This window comes from Nematolebias whitei, chromosome 1 (genome assembly GCF_014905685.2).
Source record: "Nematolebias whitei isolate Nwh7 chromosome 1, NemWhi1, whole genome shotgun sequence".
NCBI classification, from domain to species: Eukaryota; Metazoa; Chordata; class Actinopteri; order Cyprinodontiformes; family Rivulidae; genus Nematolebias; species Nematolebias whitei.
Genome location: NC_056498.1, coordinates 45,287,497 through 45,304,004, shown reverse-complemented (window position 1 = coordinate 45,304,004; position 16,508 = coordinate 45,287,497). Strand labels below are relative to the sequence as shown.

The following is a 16,508-nucleotide window of genomic DNA, read 5'->3' as shown; positions in this document are numbered from 1 at the left end:
ATATTTTTAAATTACGTTTGAGTGTAATTTAAAGTCTGGTTTTCTGTAGTTCAGTCATCCGGAGAGAAGAGGGTTTGAAAAATAATTCAGGTACAGACTTCTATTTTGGTGTGGCTGCATAAAAGAAAGGTGCCCATCAAAAAATGGGTCACCACATCAAAATCTTAAATGGCCACCAATACCAGATTATGTACAAATATATATAAAACTATCAGCTTTATCAATTGAGAAAACATATTTTATATTTGTATAATTTCAAGGTAGTGTTTCACCAAATGGTGGTGTGGTCGGTGGGATGACTAAAGATTAATCCAAGGCCACCACTGGCCACCCCCCAGCTCCTCCACTGTAAAAATTAAATTAAATGCTGCTTCGTAAAAGCTCCATGAGCCTGGGCTATCCTCGCCGGGTGCGGTGGCGCGCGCCTGTAATCCAAGCTGCTGGGAGGCTGAGGCTGGCGGACCGATTGAGCTCAGGAGCTCTGAGCTGCAGCGGACTATGCCGATCGGGTGTCCGCACTAAGCTCGGTATCGATATGGTGCTCCTGGGGGAGCCCGGGACCATCAGGTCGTCCAAGGAGGGGTGCACCGGCCCAGGCCGGAAACGGAGCAGGTCAAAGCCCCCGTGCCGCTCAGTAGTGGGTCGCGCCTGTGAATAGACGCTGCAGCGCAGCCTGAGCAATACAGCGGGACACAGTCTTTTTATTTCACTTCCTCACATTTCATTTCACAAATGATAAAATATTTACTTCAATCGTCGCTGCCTTCTTTTAGCAGCAGCTCCGTCGATGCTGATCTCCGTTAAACTCAGCGTAGCGACACTGCCCCCTGCTGGCGGAAATGACGAACAACAAGACCGATATCGAAACGCACGGGCTCGCCAGTCTGAGTGACACAATATCAAAGTCAAGTCACTTTATTGTCAAAACTGCAATATGTACAGGACATACACAGGATAGAAATTACATTACGCTCAGACCCCTGGTTCAGCAATAACCATTCAAAAAACATTAGCATAAAATGAAATAATAAAAGTATGATACTGTCCTAAATTGTAGTATAGCAGTATAAAAATATTTAAAAAAAGTATATTTATAAAATAAAATGAAGGTTCTGACATTGACATTTGTAGTAAAATGACAAAGCAGCATATGAAGTGAATGTACATAGTATACGTATGAAGTATTTCATATTGGTATAGAGGTAAAGTGACATAAGGCTAGTAAAAAATATACATCAATAGTAATATAATATAAACAGTAGTTTAATATAAAGAGTAGTGCAAATTGAATGAGTGGTGGTTGGGAGGAACGGCCCCCTCAATCTGAACCCGTGTGGTGTTCTGTTGTTGGACTTCTGTGCTCGTCATGGATTGTCCATAACGAACACCTTGTTCAAGCATAAGGGTGTCCATATGTGCTCTTGGCACCAGGACACCCTAGGCCGCAGTTCGATGATCGACTTTGTCATCGTCTCATCTGATCTGCGGCCACATGTCTTGGACACTCGGGTGAAGAGAGGGGCGGAGCTGTCCACTGATCGCTACCTGGTGGTGAGTTGGCTCCGATGGTGGGGGAGGATGCCGGTCAGACCTGGCAGACCCAAACGTATTGTGAGGGTTTGCTGGGAACGTCTGGCAGAGTCTCCTGTGAGACGGAGTTTCAACTCCCACCTCCGGGAGAACTTCGAACATGTTCCGAGGGAGGTGGGGGACATTGAGTCTGAGTGGACCATGTTTCGTGTCTCTATTGTCGAGGCGGCTTACCGGAGCTGCGGCTGCAAGGTTGTCGGTGCCTGTCGCGGCGGCAACCCTCGAACCCGATGGTGGACACCATCGGTGAGGGATGATGTCAGGCTGAAGAAGGAGTCCTGTCAGGCCTTTTTGGCCTGTGAGACCCCGGAAGCAGCTGATGGGTACCGGCAGTCCAAGCGACATGCGGCTCGGGTGGTTGCTGAGGCAAAAACTCGGGCATGGGAGGAGTTCGGAGAGGCCATGGAGAACGACTTCCGCACGGCTTCGAGACGATTCTGGTCCACCATCCGGCGTCTCAGGGGGGGAAAGCGGTACGCCACCAACACTGTTTATAGTGGGAGTGGTGTGCTGCAGACCTCAACTCGGGATGTTGTGGGTCGGTGGGCAGAATACTTTGAAGACCTCCTCAATCCCACCGGCACGTCTTCCACTGAGGAAGCGGAGCCTGGGGACTCTGGGTCGGGCCCTCCAATCTCTGGTGCTGAGGTCACCGAGGTGGTTAAAAAGCTCCTCGGTGGCAGGGCCCCAGGGGTGGATGAGATTCGCCCAGAGTTCCTTAGGGCTCTGGATGTTGTAGGGTTGTGTTGGCTTACGTGACTCTGCAATATTGCGTGGACATCGGGGGAAGTTCCCCTGGATTGGCAGACCGGGGTGGTGGTCCCCCTATTCAAAAAGGGGGACCGTAGAGTGTGTTCCAACTACAGGGGAATTACGCTCTTAAGTCTCCCTGGTAAGGTCTATTCGGGGGTTCTGGAGAGGAGGGTCCGTCGGATAGTCGAACCTCGGATTCAGGAGGAGCAGTGCGGTTTTCATCCTGGCCGTGGAACACTGGACCAGCTCTACACTCTCAGCAGGGTCCTGGAGGGTGCATGGGAGTTTGCCCAACCAGTCTACATGTGCTTTGTGGACTTGGAGAAGGCATTCGACCGCGTCCCTCGGGGGGCTCTGTGGGGGGTACTCTGGGAGTATGGGGTACAGGGCCCTTTGATATGGGCTGTTAGGTCCCTGTATGACCGGTGTCAGAGCCTGGTCCGCATCGCCGGCAGTAAGTCGGGCTTTTTCCCGGTGAGAGTTGGACTCCGCCAAGGTTGCCCTTTGTCACCGATTCTGTTCATAACTTTTATGGACAGAATTTCTAGGCGCAGCCGAGGTGTTGAGGGGATCCATTTTGGTGGCCTTAGGATTGCGTCCCTGCTTTTTGCAGATGATGTGGTCTTATTGGCTTCATCAAGTCGTGATCTACAGCTTTCGCTGGAGCGGTTCGCAGCCGAATACGACGCGGCCGGGATGAAGATCAGTTCCTCCAAATCCGAGGCCATGGTCTTGAGCCGGAAAAGGGTAGAGTGCCCTCTCCGGGTCAGGGAGGAGGTCCTGCCCCAAGTGGAGGAGTTCAAGTATCTTGGGGTCTTGTTCACGAATGAGGGAAAAATGGAGCGTGACATCGATAGGAGGATAGGTGCAGCGTCTGCAGTGAAGCAGGCGCTGTACCGGTCTGTCGTGGTGAAGAGAGAGCTGAGTCAAAAGGCGAAGCTCTCAATTTACCAATCGATCTACGTTCCCACCCTCATCTATGGTCATGAGCTTTGGGTTGTGACTGAAAGAATGAGATCTGGGATACAAGCGGCCGAAATGAGTTTTCTCCACAGGGTGTCTGGGCTCTCCCTTAGAGACAGGGTGAGAAGCTCGATCATCCGGGAGGGACTCGGAGTAGAGCCGCTGCTTCTCCACATCGAGAGGAGCCAGTTGAGGCGGCTCGGGCATCTGGTTAGGATGCCTCCCTGGTGAGGTGTTCCGGACACGTCCCACCGGAAGGAGACCCAGGACACGCTGGAGGGACTATGTTTCTCAGCTGGCCTGGGAACGCCTCAGGATTCTGCTGGAGGAGCTGGACCAAGTGGCTGGGGAGAGGGAAGTCTGGGCCTCCCTACTTAGGCTGCTACCCCCGCGACCCGACCCCGGATAAGCGGAAGAAAATGGATGGATGGCAAATTGAATGAGCACATGAGCGTGTGTTGAGTGTATAACCTGTTTTTAATGATGCAGAGTTCGATGTTTAAGGTTTATGTGTTGTGTGGAAATGTGTGAAAGTTTTATGTGTTAAGGCGGAACAAGAGGGCGGGACTAATTGCTTTAGTGTTTAAGCACTTTATTTCAAACATTTTGTTCAGGAAAAGCAATATTATAAAAATAACCTTTCATTATATCTTACAAAATTAAGTTAGTTCCTCTGGATAGATTAAAAAAACAAAACCAACAAAGTTAAGTCGAGCTCTCTGGACCTCTTTGTGTTGAAATGTTTCATCTCTCATCCAAGAGACTTCTTCAGTCTGAGGAGCCAGAACAAACTCAGTCTTTTAAGGAGAACACTCATGGTGGTCCAACCAGTTTGGAGGTGCACATGTAGACTGGTTGGGTAAACTCACCCTCCAGGACCCTGCTGAATTGGTCCAGTGTTCCACGACCAGGACGAAAACCGCACCGCTCCTCCTGAATCTGAGGTTTGACTATCCGACGGACCCTCCTCTCCAGAACCCCTGAATAGACTTTACCAGGGAGGCTTAAGAGCGTGATCCCCCTCTAGTTGGAACACACTCTACGGCCCCACTTTTTGAATAGGGGGACCTCCACCCAGTCTGCTAATCCAGGGGAACTGCCCCCGATGTCCACGCAATATTGCAGAGTCGTGTAAGCCAACACAACCGCATAACATCCAGAACCTTAAGGAACTCCGGACGAGTCTCATCCACCTGGCCCTGCCACCGAGGAGCTTCTTAACCACCTCGGTGACCTCAGCACCAGAGACTGGAGAGTCTGACCCAAAGTCCCCAGGCTCCGCTTCCTCAGTGGAAGACGTGTCGGTGGGAATGAGGAGGTCTTCCAAGTATTCTGCCCACCGACCCACAACATCCCGAGTTGAGATCAGCAGCGCACCACCTCCAGTATAAACAGTGTTGGTGGTGTACCGCTTCCCCCCCGAGACGCCAGATGGTGGACCAGAATCACCTCGAAGCCGTGCGGAAGTCGTTCTCCATGACCTCTCCGAACTCCTCCCACGCCCGAGTTTTTGCGTCAGCGACCACCCGAGCCGCTTGGACTGCCGATACCCATCAGCTGCTTCTGGGGTCCCACAGGCCAAAAAGGCCTGACAGGACTCCTTCTTCAGCCTGACATCATCAAGTCCAAAGTCATTGTGCATTTTTATTTTGATTATTTATTCAAAATACAACGAGAGGAGACGTTGCCTTTAGCCTGGCGGGACGGATGGTCACAGCCATCAGGCGCTAACGATCCATTGTTAGGCTGATGGTCCTCCTTCATCATGTGAGCAGCTGGTTTTGGCTGTCAGCAGCAAACTGGTTGATCCACTACGAGAAGGTGATATTTATAAGACTGAGTTTGTTGCAGCTCCTCAGGCTGAAGAAGTCCTTTGGATAAAAAAATGAAACGTTTCAATAAGTTTTTTTTAAGCCGTCCAGAGGACCTGACTTACTTTGTTAGAGCTACTTCTCGTTGCTCTCTGTAGGGCTGTAAACGAAGATGTTCAACAACCTGTTAAAATGCACAGAAAGCTGGACATGGCATCTAAACACTGATTGTTGCCATGGCGATCCTGGTCACCCCGGGCTGGATAAAACTGATCCCTCCACCCTCCAGAATCACTCTGCCTCAGACATTATTAATAATAATAATAATAATAACTGTTGAGAAATGTTCTTCTCCACAGTGTGAATCTTCCAAACTTGACTGTCTTAAACCAAAAATAGGTTTATTTCAGCTCTGATCCAGAAAAACGTTAATTTTAAAAACAACAAACTGCTTTAAAGACTTTTTAATCTGACTAAAATAATAAAGTGTGGCTGTAAAATTTTAAATAAAACTTTGCTTTGCATCACAGAAAAATACTGTACCGAACTTATAAATTTACGCACATGTAGTTGCTAAAGGCCGCCGCTAGAGGTCACCTTCTGATGACGTCACACACTGAAAAGCTAAAAGCCCCATGAGCCTCGGCTGTCCTCGCCGGGTGCGGTGGCGCGCGCCTGTAATCCAAGCTGCTGGGAGGCTGAGGCTGGCGGACCGATTGAGCTCAGGAGCTCTGAGCTGCAGCGGACTATGCCGATCGGGTGTCCGCACTAAGCTCGGTATCGATATGGTGCTCCTGGGGGAGCCCGGGACCACCAGGTCGTCCAAGGAGGGGTGCACCGGCCCAGGCCGGAAACGGAGCAGGTCAAAGCCCCCGTGCCGCTCAGTAGTGGGATCGCGCCTGTGAATAGACGCTGCAGCGCAGCCTGAGCAATACAGCGGGACACAGTCTTTTTATTTCACTTCCTCACATTTCATTTCACAAATGGTAAAATATTTACTTCAATCGTCGCTTTCTTCTTTTAGCAGCAGCTCCGTCGATGCTGATCTCCATTAAACTCAGCGTAGCGACACTGCCCCCTGCTGGCGGAAATGACGAATAACCTGTTGGAGAAAATCACACTTACATTATTGTGAATCGCCATACTTGTTTGTACTTGTTTTGATATATAAAGTTTTCTTAAAAAAATAAAATAATAATGAACGAACCAGATAAATAATTACGTTTTGACCGACTTCACATTTAGACGGCGCCAAAGAAGCAGCCGAGTACACAGGCCACGAAGAAGAACGCTCTTCCTGTCCCAGAGGAAAGTACTTCCGGTGTTATTGTATCCATGTGGTAAACAAGTCCACGCGAGCCCGGGAGGACAGCAAACATGGACTTTTCAGAGAAGTGGAGTCGTTTACCAGCCGGACCGAGCCTGAAGAACCTGACGGACGGAGGGTTCGGTAAACTGCAGGACAAGCAGCACCCGGCGGTCCAGGACCTGACCAAAGCCCACCTGGAGTCCTTCGACCAGGCGGTCACTGACGGTCTCAGCCGGGTCGTGCAGGTCAGTCAGGAAACTTAAAGTGCGTGTGAATACATCGGTACCGAATCAGGATCCGAACCGGGAGTAATGAGTCTAAAAATTTAATTTACTTAAGTTTAATGTGTTCAAAACATGCTGAACAGATCCAGTTTTCAGACATCTGGTCGGTGTTTTTGTGTTTTCATCTTGAAGAAAACACAAAATGAAATCTACCTGGATTATTGAGCATGCATCAGGACAAAATGAACAGTGACATTATTAAAAACAGGAAGCCAACATTGATGTTGGTTAGTTTCTGTTAAAGCAACAACTTTGTGTACACCTGCAGGAGGAGATGACCAAATCTGTTCATGTTGGAACAAACCCATCAATAATAAAACTGCAAGAAGAACCAGGGTCTTATGTTCTCTAAATATGTTATAGTCAACCAGTTTTGACACCTGAACTAGTCTAGGGCTGCACAATTGATTGAAAACGTATTTATATCACATCGTTTTGTGAATATTTAGTCGTGACCTGTGTTTCAGGCCATCCCTCCTCTAGAGTTCCTGTCTAAAAGCGACCAGGTGAGCCTGTCCTTCGTGGACGCCACCATCCACAGCCCAGCTGTGGGGAAGGGCAGCATCTGCTCTGAGATGAAGGTGTTTCCTGCCGAGTGTCGAGGGCGGAGGTGCACCTACAGAGGGAAGCTGGTGGTAGGAACCGTTGACTGCGGCAGAATTCACAGTTCAATCTTCAAACTCATCTTAACGACGTGTAACCACAACGTGATGCTATTTCAGGCAGACGTCAGCTGGTCGATCAACGGGGTTCCTAAAGGCATCATCAAGCAGAGCCTGGGTCAGCTGCCGGTCATGGTCAAGTCCCAGCTGTGCAACCTGCACGGCATGTCCCCCCAGGAGCTCGTCCGGCATCACGAAGAAGCTGAGGTCACTGAGAAACTCTAAACCTGAGCAGAAGTTTGTCAAACAGTCTGATCCTGAATTTGACGTGCACGTCCAACCAACAGGAAATGGGAGGTTACTTCATCGTGAACGGGATAGAGAAGGTGATCAGGATGCTGATCATGCCCAGGAGGAATTATCCCATCGCCATGTCCCGACCCAAGTGGAAGAGCCGGGGTCAGGGCTACACTCAGTACGGTAAAGAAATGATCGCTTCGACATGGTGTGGCGTGGAAAAGCAACATGTCTTCTTTAGGTTTTATAATAAACGCCGTCATGTTCTGCATCTTGAAGGTATTTCCATGCGTTGTGTGAGGGAGGAGCACACGGCAATCAACATGAACCTTCATTACCTGGAAAACGGGACGGTGATGATGAACTTCATCTACCAGAAGGAGCTCTTCTTCCTCCCTTTAGGCTTTGCACTGAAGGTATCCGTCAGACTTTACGAAGGAGAACATGGAGAACGAGTCGCCATCTTAACCTTCGTTGTGGTTTTGTTTTGTGGCCTTCAGGCTCTGGTGGACTTCACAGACTTCCAGATCTACCAGGAGCTGATCAAAGGCCGCGAGGACAATTCTTTCTATAAGACCTGCGTGTCGGAGATGCTGCGCCTCGTGGCGGAGGAGGGCTGCACGACCCGCAGCAAGGTGCTGGAGTACCTGGGGGAGCACTTCAGGATCAAGTTGAACCTGCCTGAGTGGTACACGAACGAGCAGTGCGCCAGCGTCCTCCTGAAGTAAGCCCCAGCCGAACTACTTCTGCAGACTGTGCGCTCCTTTAGCTGCTGATGCATCAAACGGCTCAGCTCGTTCAGCAGTTGGGTGTCATGACTTTTAGCTCTTGTGGCTTTTAAACTTTTAATTTATTTACAAACGTTTTCTCTGTAGAAACACATGGACGCGACTTCATTTCCTTCAAAAACATTGTTCTCATAATCTTCAGCTACTGCCTGTCTTTATGCTTCTTATGCTACTTTGAGGTTTCAGCTATCCTTCTGCTAATTTTAGTTTTAGCTTTTCACTGTTGTTTAGCTTTTACCTAGCTAACCTTTTGCTGCTTTTAGCTAACAATTTTCTTATTTTGAGGTTTTTAGCTAGGCTTTTGCTACTTTTACTTGTAGCTAGCCTTTGCATGCTTTTAGTTCACCTTTTGCTACTTTCAACTAATCCGTTGCTGCTTTTAGCATGCCTTTCTTTATTTGAAGCTATTTTTTTGCTATTTTTAGCTAGCCTTTTACTACTAGTGTTTATTTGGTTTTGAACAGGTGTTCTGCTTCTTTTAGCTAATGTTCTGCTTCCTTTAGTTTTAGCTAATGTTCGCCTTCCTTTAGCTTTTAGCTAATGCACTGCTTTTAGATTTAGCTGGTGTTCTGCTTATTTTAGTGGGCATGATACTTCTTTTAGCTGGTGTTCTGCTTTTGTTAGCTTTTAGCTATTGTTCTGCTTCATTTTAGCTTTTATTTGGGGCCTTGCTTAGATTTAGCTAGTATTCTCTTTATTTTAGCTAGCATAATGCTTCTTTTAGCTGGTGTTTTGCTTTTATAGCTTTTAGCTAATGTTCTGCTTCTTTTAGCATTTAGCTAGTGCTCTGTTTATTTTAGCTAGCATGATACTTCATTTAGCTGGTGTTTTTCTTTTAGTTTTCTTCTTCCTTTAGCTTTTTGCTAGTGCCCTATTTTTAGGTTTAGCTCGTGTTGTTTTTCTTTAAAGCTAGCATTATGCTTGTTTTAACTTTTAGCTAGTGTTCTGCTTCCTTTAGCTTTTACAACTCAGTCCCTCATCATTTCACTGACTAACTGCGTCTTTAATAACCGTTGTGGGTTTTTGCAGCGAATGCATCTGTATCCACCTGAAGTCCGACTCGGATAAGTTCTACCTGCTTTGTCTCATGACCCGGAAGCTCTTCAGCTACGCCAAGCAGGAGTGCATGGAGGAGAACCCCGACAGCATCACGTGTCATGAAGTGCTGACCCCGGGTCAGCTCTACCTCATGTTCCTGAAGGTCAGAGGTCGTTTCTCTGCTCTCCTGCCTCTGCAAAGAGACGGTTAAAGAATAAAGGCACTTCATAAGCGCTGAAATAATCTTTGAAGCAACGTTTTTCAGAAATAAGTTTCCTTTAGGGTCAGACACGAGCTGTGAAGCGCCTTTTTAACAGTTCATCGTTCAGGTTTTGATGTTTGATGGAGTTCCAGGCAGTGATTATTTTCCGGTCGAAGCTTCGTAATGCTTGAATCTTCTCAAACCTTTGACCAGGAGCGCCTGACGGCGTGGCTGGTGTCCGTGAAGCTGTCCTTCAACAAACGAGGATCCAAAGTGACTGGCAGCTGGAGCACAGAGAACATGATAAGGATGCTGAACCTGGGCTCAGACGTGACCAAATCTTTCGAATACCTGCTGGCCACCGGAAACCTCCACTCCAAGACCGGTACGGACTCCCGAGAGCCCGATCCGAGTGCGTGCTGTTCCTTTAAATGCTCGGTGTTAAACAAAGACCTGGTCTCCGTAGGTCTCGGGATGCTGCAGAGCAGCGGTCTGTGCGTTGTTGCAGACAAACTGAACTTCATCCGGTACCTTTCCCATTTCCGCTGCGTGCACCGAGGAGCCTCCTTCGCCAAGATGAGGACCACCTCCGTCCGGAAGCTGCTGCCCGAGTCCTGGGGCTTCCTGTGTCCCGTTCACACTCCGGACGGAGAGCCGTGCGGACTCATGAACCACATGACCGCCAGCTGCGAGATAGTTGCACCCACCGCCTTCACTACGTCCCTGCCGGCTCTGCTCTGCGCCCTCGGTGAGCCCGAAACTCAGAGAACTGACGACCCAGAGAGTTTGTCGGTGAGTCTGAACGTGTCTCTGCCGTGTCAGGTGTGACCCCGGTGGACGGATCCCCCGGTCGAGCCTTTTCTGAGTGCTACCCTGTGGTTCTGGACGGCGCCGTTGTCGGCTGGGTGGAGAGCGATTTGGCTCCAACGGTGGTTGACTCGCTGCGCAGGTTCAAGGTACGAGAACTTCTTTAGTCCATCCCATGTCAGCCGTCCTGTTGGTGCTTGAATTTACAACGTCCCTCCAGGTGCTCGGGGAAAAGAAAATTCCTCCGTGGACGGAGATCGTGCTTGTTCCCAGAACGGGCAAAGCCAGCTTGTATCCGGGCCTGTTCCTGTTCACGACGCCGTGCCGGATGATGCGACCCGTTCAGAACTTGGCCCACGGCAAACAGGAGCTGATCGGCACCTTCGAACAGGTTTGGAGGACATTGAAGAACGATGTTAGCGGCTGTAGGAAATGCTACACAAGCCCTTAAATGCCACGTGTTTCAGCTCTACATGAACGTGGGGATCATGGCGGGTGAGGTCGAAGCCGGCGTGACCTCGCACCAGGAGCTGTTCCCTCACAGCATGCTCAGTGTGGTGGCCAACTTCATCCCCTACTCGGACCACAACCAGAGCCCCAGAAACATGTACCAGTGCCAGATGGGTGAGTTGGGACTGGTGTATTGGTTGTGTTGACTGGTTGGATTTAAAATACACGCGGGGGAAACGAGTGTTTTAGTTTCACTGACGTGAAGCGTTGAAAAAACAACGAATGAAGGTGCTGGGGTCAGATAAACGTGGAGGCGGAAACATTATGGTTTGGGCTTTACAAAGCTTGGACAGCGTCACATTTGAACATTTTATTGCAGTTATTATTTTAAAGCTTTGACTTCACGTCGTACTTTCATAGTTTTTCTGATCTCGTGTTCGGCGTCATCGTTTTACTTTGAAAATGTACGACAGGTGTTCTTGAACTGATCTTTGGGCCGTCACCAGCTCACCTCAAGAGTTAGAGCTTTACTCTGACTCTGGTGGGGAGCTCAAATATCCTTCCTTTATCTTTTTATAGTCATTCTAAAAACTGCTTTTGATTAATAACAATCACAAAAACGGAGCCAACTCTGCCCATGTTTAGTTTTAACAAGCGTTTCAGTAGATTAAAAAACATCAACACTGAAGCAGCTGCCATGGTGGGTACAGAGAGATCTGAGGTGGGCAACAAAATAATGTGCACGGCTCGGCCTGTCACGATGAACAATAAATCAATTAATCACATGATGAATGAAAACGATCAACCTCATTTATCAGCTTCATCGTTTCTTCGTGTCTCTTTCTACTGAAGACACTGGATGACAAAAAGATCAACCCCGGTTCTTCACTGACCCCCCCACTTCTCCTTTCTCTTTACAATCTGCTTTAACGAGCCAAAATCACGTTTTTGGATCGTTAAAGCAGCTAAGCTGAGAAGCTAAGCTAACAGGCCGACCTCTGGAATAAACCTCCGTCTTGTCGAAGCTCCAAAATTCACGGTTGAAACTCGTGCCTTCGTGTAAAAAGTTGTTTTTCTCTGCAAAAAGTAGCTGAGAACTTGTTTACTGATTTTGAATTAAAAGTTTTGTGTGAAAAATGCTAAAGAGCTCAAACCGCACCGAGCGTCCGCCATTTTGAGAACCGAAAAAAAAAAGAGACAGCCCATGTCACGTCAAGGGGCCTCCCTCCCATTTTCTTTAAGAGACACGCTGCTCGCTCCCTCACTATCCATCCTTCGTTCAAACAGTCTTATACTGCCATCCGGTGGTGAAATAAGTACTACACACAAAAACCAACATTTCTAATTAAATTTGACAATAATTACTAATTATTGTCAAATTTCAAACAATATTATCGTTTATCGCAATAAATGCTGAGACAGTCAATCGCCCAGCAAAAGTTGTTATTGTGACAGACCAGGAATACGGTTGTGGTTTTAATGAGATGGCAACAGAAATGTAAATTATTTTCTCTGGTCTGAGGTCCTGCGTTATCCAGCGACCAGGGTGGGTCCAAACGGCTCTAATACAGAACCAACTTTGATCCTAAGAGATTTGCCACACGGTTGTTTTGCTGCTCCCTTCTTGTGGGCGTCGCCACAGTTAGGTGATCGTTTTACACCAAATTCTCTTCTTGACGCAACCTGGGCTTGAACCTGCAACCTCGGGATTACAAGACGGCAGCGCTGACGGTCCGATAATTCACTCAGATTATAACAAACACAACTGATATTTTATCAGGAAGAGTTCTGATAAACTCCCGACAACAACGAAATACTTTCTGCAGAATATTCCCAAGAATGACGGTTTAATCATCTTAACTTGATGCAGCCGACGTTCAGACTTAAAAACTCTGCTGTTAACGTGGGGTCCGGTCGGTTAGAGGTCCGACGTCAGGGGTCAGGACGGACCGTGTCCAGACCTGCACAGATAAAAGGCTCCAGACCACCTCTGAATGCGGTCTGCATAAAATCGTCGTCCGTGTGCGTTGAGAGATCACGGCTGTATTTAGAGCCGTCCGATGGTCCAGGTGGACGTTCGAGCCGGGTGTGAACCGGACCTTACTGAGCTCCACCGGGGGCCGAGTCATGATTCGCTAAGTATTAAATATTTATTTCACTCAGTGACACATCAGACTCATGGTCATCATGGGCTCAAGTAACTTTTACTTTATCGGTTTTTCACCTGATGTTTCCAGGTAAGCAGACGATGGGGTTTCCTCTGCACTCGTTCAAGGATCGCTCCGATAACAAGCTGTACCGGCTCCAGACCCCCCAGAGTCCGCTGGTCAGGCCCTACATGTACGACCATTACAACTTGGACAACTACCCCAGCGGCACCAATGCCATCGTGGCCGTCATCTCCTACACCGGCTACGACATGGAAGACGCCATGGTGAACAAGATGGTTTTTAATCCTCCTGCTGCCCTTGGGTCAAAGTAACCCATGAGGCCTCGCAGGTTATTTTGACCCAAGGGCAGCAGGAGGCATAAGTCTCTGGTTGGACTGTGACGCTGACACCTTTTGACCCTTGTAGATCGTGAACAAGTCATCGTGGGAAAGAGGTTTTGCCCATGGAAGCATCTACAAGACCGAGTTGGTGGACTTGGCGGACAAGGTGAGAGGAGAGGACTGCGTGGTGTTTGGGACTAAGGCCGGAGACCCGAAGGTGGACGGGAAACTGGATTCTGACGGACTGCCTCACATCGGATCGGTGCTTCAATACGGAGACCCGTTCTACGGCTACATCAACCTGAACACGGGCCAAACCCAAGTCAGCTACTACAAGTAAGAGTCCAAGCTTCTGCCTTCTCCGTCATCCCTGGAGTTCTTCTGTCAGAAAACTTGACTTTAACTTTTGGTTTGTGACTGCAGGAGCCAGGAGGCCTGTGTTGTCGACAACGTAAAGATCTGCAGCAACGACTCGGGATCAGGCAGTTTGAAACGCGTCTGCATCACGGTTCGGGTGCCACGAAACCCCACCATCGGCGACAAGTTTGCCAGCCGCCACGGTCAGAAGGGCATCCTGAGCCGCCTCTGGCCGGCGGAGGACATGCCGTTCACGGAGAGCGGCATGTCTCCGGACATCCTCTTCAACCCCCACGGCTTCCCCTCCCGGATGACGATCGGGATGCTGATCGAGAGCATGGCGGGAAAGTCCGCCGCCCTGCACGGCCTGAGCCACGACGCCACGCCTTTCACCTTCTCTGAGGAGAGCTCGGCGCTCGAGTACTTTGGTAAAATGCTCCGAGCCGGCGGCTACAACTACTATGGGACGGAGCGGCTCTACAGCGGGCTGAGTGGCCAGGAGCTGGAGGCGGACATCTTCATCGGCGTCGTCTACTACCAGCGGCTGCGCCACATGGTCTCCGACAAGTTCCAGGTGCGAACCACCGGAGTGCGAGACAAGGTGACCAACCAGCCCATGGGCGGCAGGAACATCCAGGGAGGCATTCGTTTTGGGGAGATGGAGCGAGACGCCCTGCTGGCCCACGGCTCTTCGTTCCTGCTCCACGACCGCCTGTTCAACTGTTCCGACCGCTCGGTGGCTCAAGTGTGCGTGGACTGCGGCAGCCTTCTGTCCCCGCTGCTGGAGAAACCGCCCCCCTACTGGTCGGCCATGCGCCACCGGAAGACCACGTGCACTCTGTGCGGCAAGAGCGACTCCATCGTCTCGGTGTCCGTCCCGTACGTCTTTCGCTACTTTGTGGCCGAGCTCGCGGCGATGAACATCAAAGTCAAGTTGGACGTTAAGTGAAGTTTTCCAGGAGGGCAGAGGTCGTGACAGAAAACAAGACTCACCCGAAGGGCTCGTCTGTCGTGGATTTACTCGCCCGCCAAGACGTCGGCGCGTTTGGTGTCGAATTAAAAGAAAAAAATTGAAAAGCTTATATTTGTATTAGAGGTCGACCCAGAGCAGTTCGTCTTCGGCTGATCTTTGGAAGTCTTTGTCTTCGGCTGATCTTCGTCTTCGGCTGATCTTTGGAAGTCTTTGTCTTCGGCTGATCTTCGTCTTCGGCTGATCTTTGGAAGTCTTTGTCTTAGGCTGATCTTTGGAAGTCTTTGTCTTCGGCTGATCTTTGGAAGTCATGGCAACAAATGGAAGATTTACAAACCGATTATTTTGTAATTCCATTTTTAGGTCACTGTGTTTTTAATTTACTAAAATATAACCATAGTTGTCGAACTCGGGTAAATGTGTATTTACCAACACTTAAGAGCTTGTACATTTAAAAAGTTTAAAAAAAAAAACTTCTTCTTTTTTGCTTATAAGGAAATTGCGGTGAGCTGGTTGTAGCTTCTGCCTCGTTCTTGTTAGACGAGCGAGGATTCTTTTTAAATAGTGGCCGAAATCATCAGATTAAAATCTAACATCAGATTAAAACCAATCAGCTGAACTATCTGTCCGCACTGGGCAGAAACCGTCTCAGAACAATCTGTTTTTTCTTAGTTTTCATGTTTGAGTTGCCAGAACTTTGGACACGTTCCAGACTTTACAACAAAACTGCAGGTTTCTGGGGCTGACGGGAGGAAACGTTCGGCTGCTGAACTTTATTCTTCAGCTGATCCTTATAAAGTATTAATGATCAGAATATCATGTTCAATAAACGTGACTGAAGTCAAGTCAACTTTTATTTATGAAGGACATTTAAAACAGCAGCTGTCACCAAAGTGCTTAACAATAAAAATCAATGGGAGTAAATTAATGAAGAACAAATAATAATAAAACTGACAATTAATTAAAAGCATCAAAAGAAAAAACAAAAACACTGAAAATAAAATCCTAAATCAGATCACACCGTGTTAAAATACAAATAAACAGGTGTTTTTATAAAAGAGCTTTAAAAACAGGAAGTGAAGTGTCCTGTCTAATGTGGGGGCAGGTTGTTCCAGAGTTTAGGACCACGACTGAAAAAGCCCGATCTCCTCTGAGCTTCAACCAGAAGCAGCTGCTCAGATGATCTCATCACCCGAGAACAAACATCTGGTTGAAGACAGTCAGAGAGCTATGAGGGTGCAAGGTCATTTAGACACTTGAAGGTCAACAGGAGAATTTTAAAATCAATCCTGATCCGTACGGGGAGCCAGTGCAGGGAGGACAGAACTGGTGAGATGTGATCGAACCTACGAGTTCCTGTTAAGAGCCGAGCTGCAACGTTTTGGACGAGCTGGAGACGTGACTGAGCCCAACGTGAAGCTCGTTACAGTCAGTCGGGTTGTAATGAGGTCATGGACTAGTTTTTCGAGGTCAGATCTGGTCGACATGGACTGGATCTATATCTGCCTCAACTGGAAGAAGCTTTCCTGCAGAACAGATTTAATCTGTTTATTAAACTTAAAGTCAGAGTCTAAAACCATCCTGAGGTTTGTGACAGACTAAGATACGACTGAAGAGAGTCCAGGTTTACAGGATCAGAGCTGAACACCATGACTTCAGTTTTCTGATCATCCATCTTTAACTCTTCTTCCTTTACGGGTCGTGGGGGTCACTGGTGTCCATGTCCAGCTATCACTGTGTGAGAGGCAGGGGACACCTGGACATGTCTCCAGTCCATCACAGGGACACCTGGACAT

The 16,508-nt window shown here is 48.5% G+C and overlaps 2 protein-coding genes across 2 annotated transcripts in view; both read left to right on the top strand.

Moving 5' to 3' along the window:
- Positions 1 to 16,508, top strand: part of LOC119421085 — a gene marked incomplete at its 3' end in the record, with an annotated part of 641,076 nt that overhangs the window by 184,065 nt on the left and 440,503 nt on the right.
- On the top strand, positions 6,478 to 15,185 carry polr1b (RNA polymerase I subunit B). The gene is made up of 15 exons (XM_037677751.1): positions 6,478 to 6,671; positions 7,178 to 7,345; positions 7,433 to 7,579; positions 7,660 to 7,792; positions 7,889 to 8,025; positions 8,110 to 8,333; positions 9,427 to 9,598; positions 9,851 to 10,022; positions 10,104 to 10,385; positions 10,460 to 10,593; positions 10,665 to 10,835; positions 10,912 to 11,068; positions 13,132 to 13,328; positions 13,471 to 13,721; positions 13,809 to 15,185. Exons 1-15 carry the CDS (start codon positions 6,495 to 6,497, stop codon positions 14,689 to 14,691), a joined length of 3,405 nt encoding a protein of 1,134 aa, XP_037533679.1. The 5' UTR covers positions 6,478 to 6,494; the 3' UTR covers positions 14,692 to 15,185.

Excerpts from the sequence above, each read along its gene's own strand:
- polr1b (XM_037677751.1), top strand. The coding sequence starts at position 6,495 with ATGGACTTTTCAGAGAAGTGGAGTCGTTTACCAGCCGGACCGAGCCTG. Across the intron at positions 7,346-7,432 it reads CCTACAGAGGGAAGCTGGTG|GCAGACGTCAGCTGGTCGAT; the intron begins GTAGGAACCGTT and ends ATGCTATTTCAG. Across the intron at positions 8,334-9,426 it reads TGCGCCAGCGTCCTCCTGAA|CGAATGCATCTGTATCCACC; the intron begins GTAAGCCCCAGC and ends GGGTTTTTGCAG.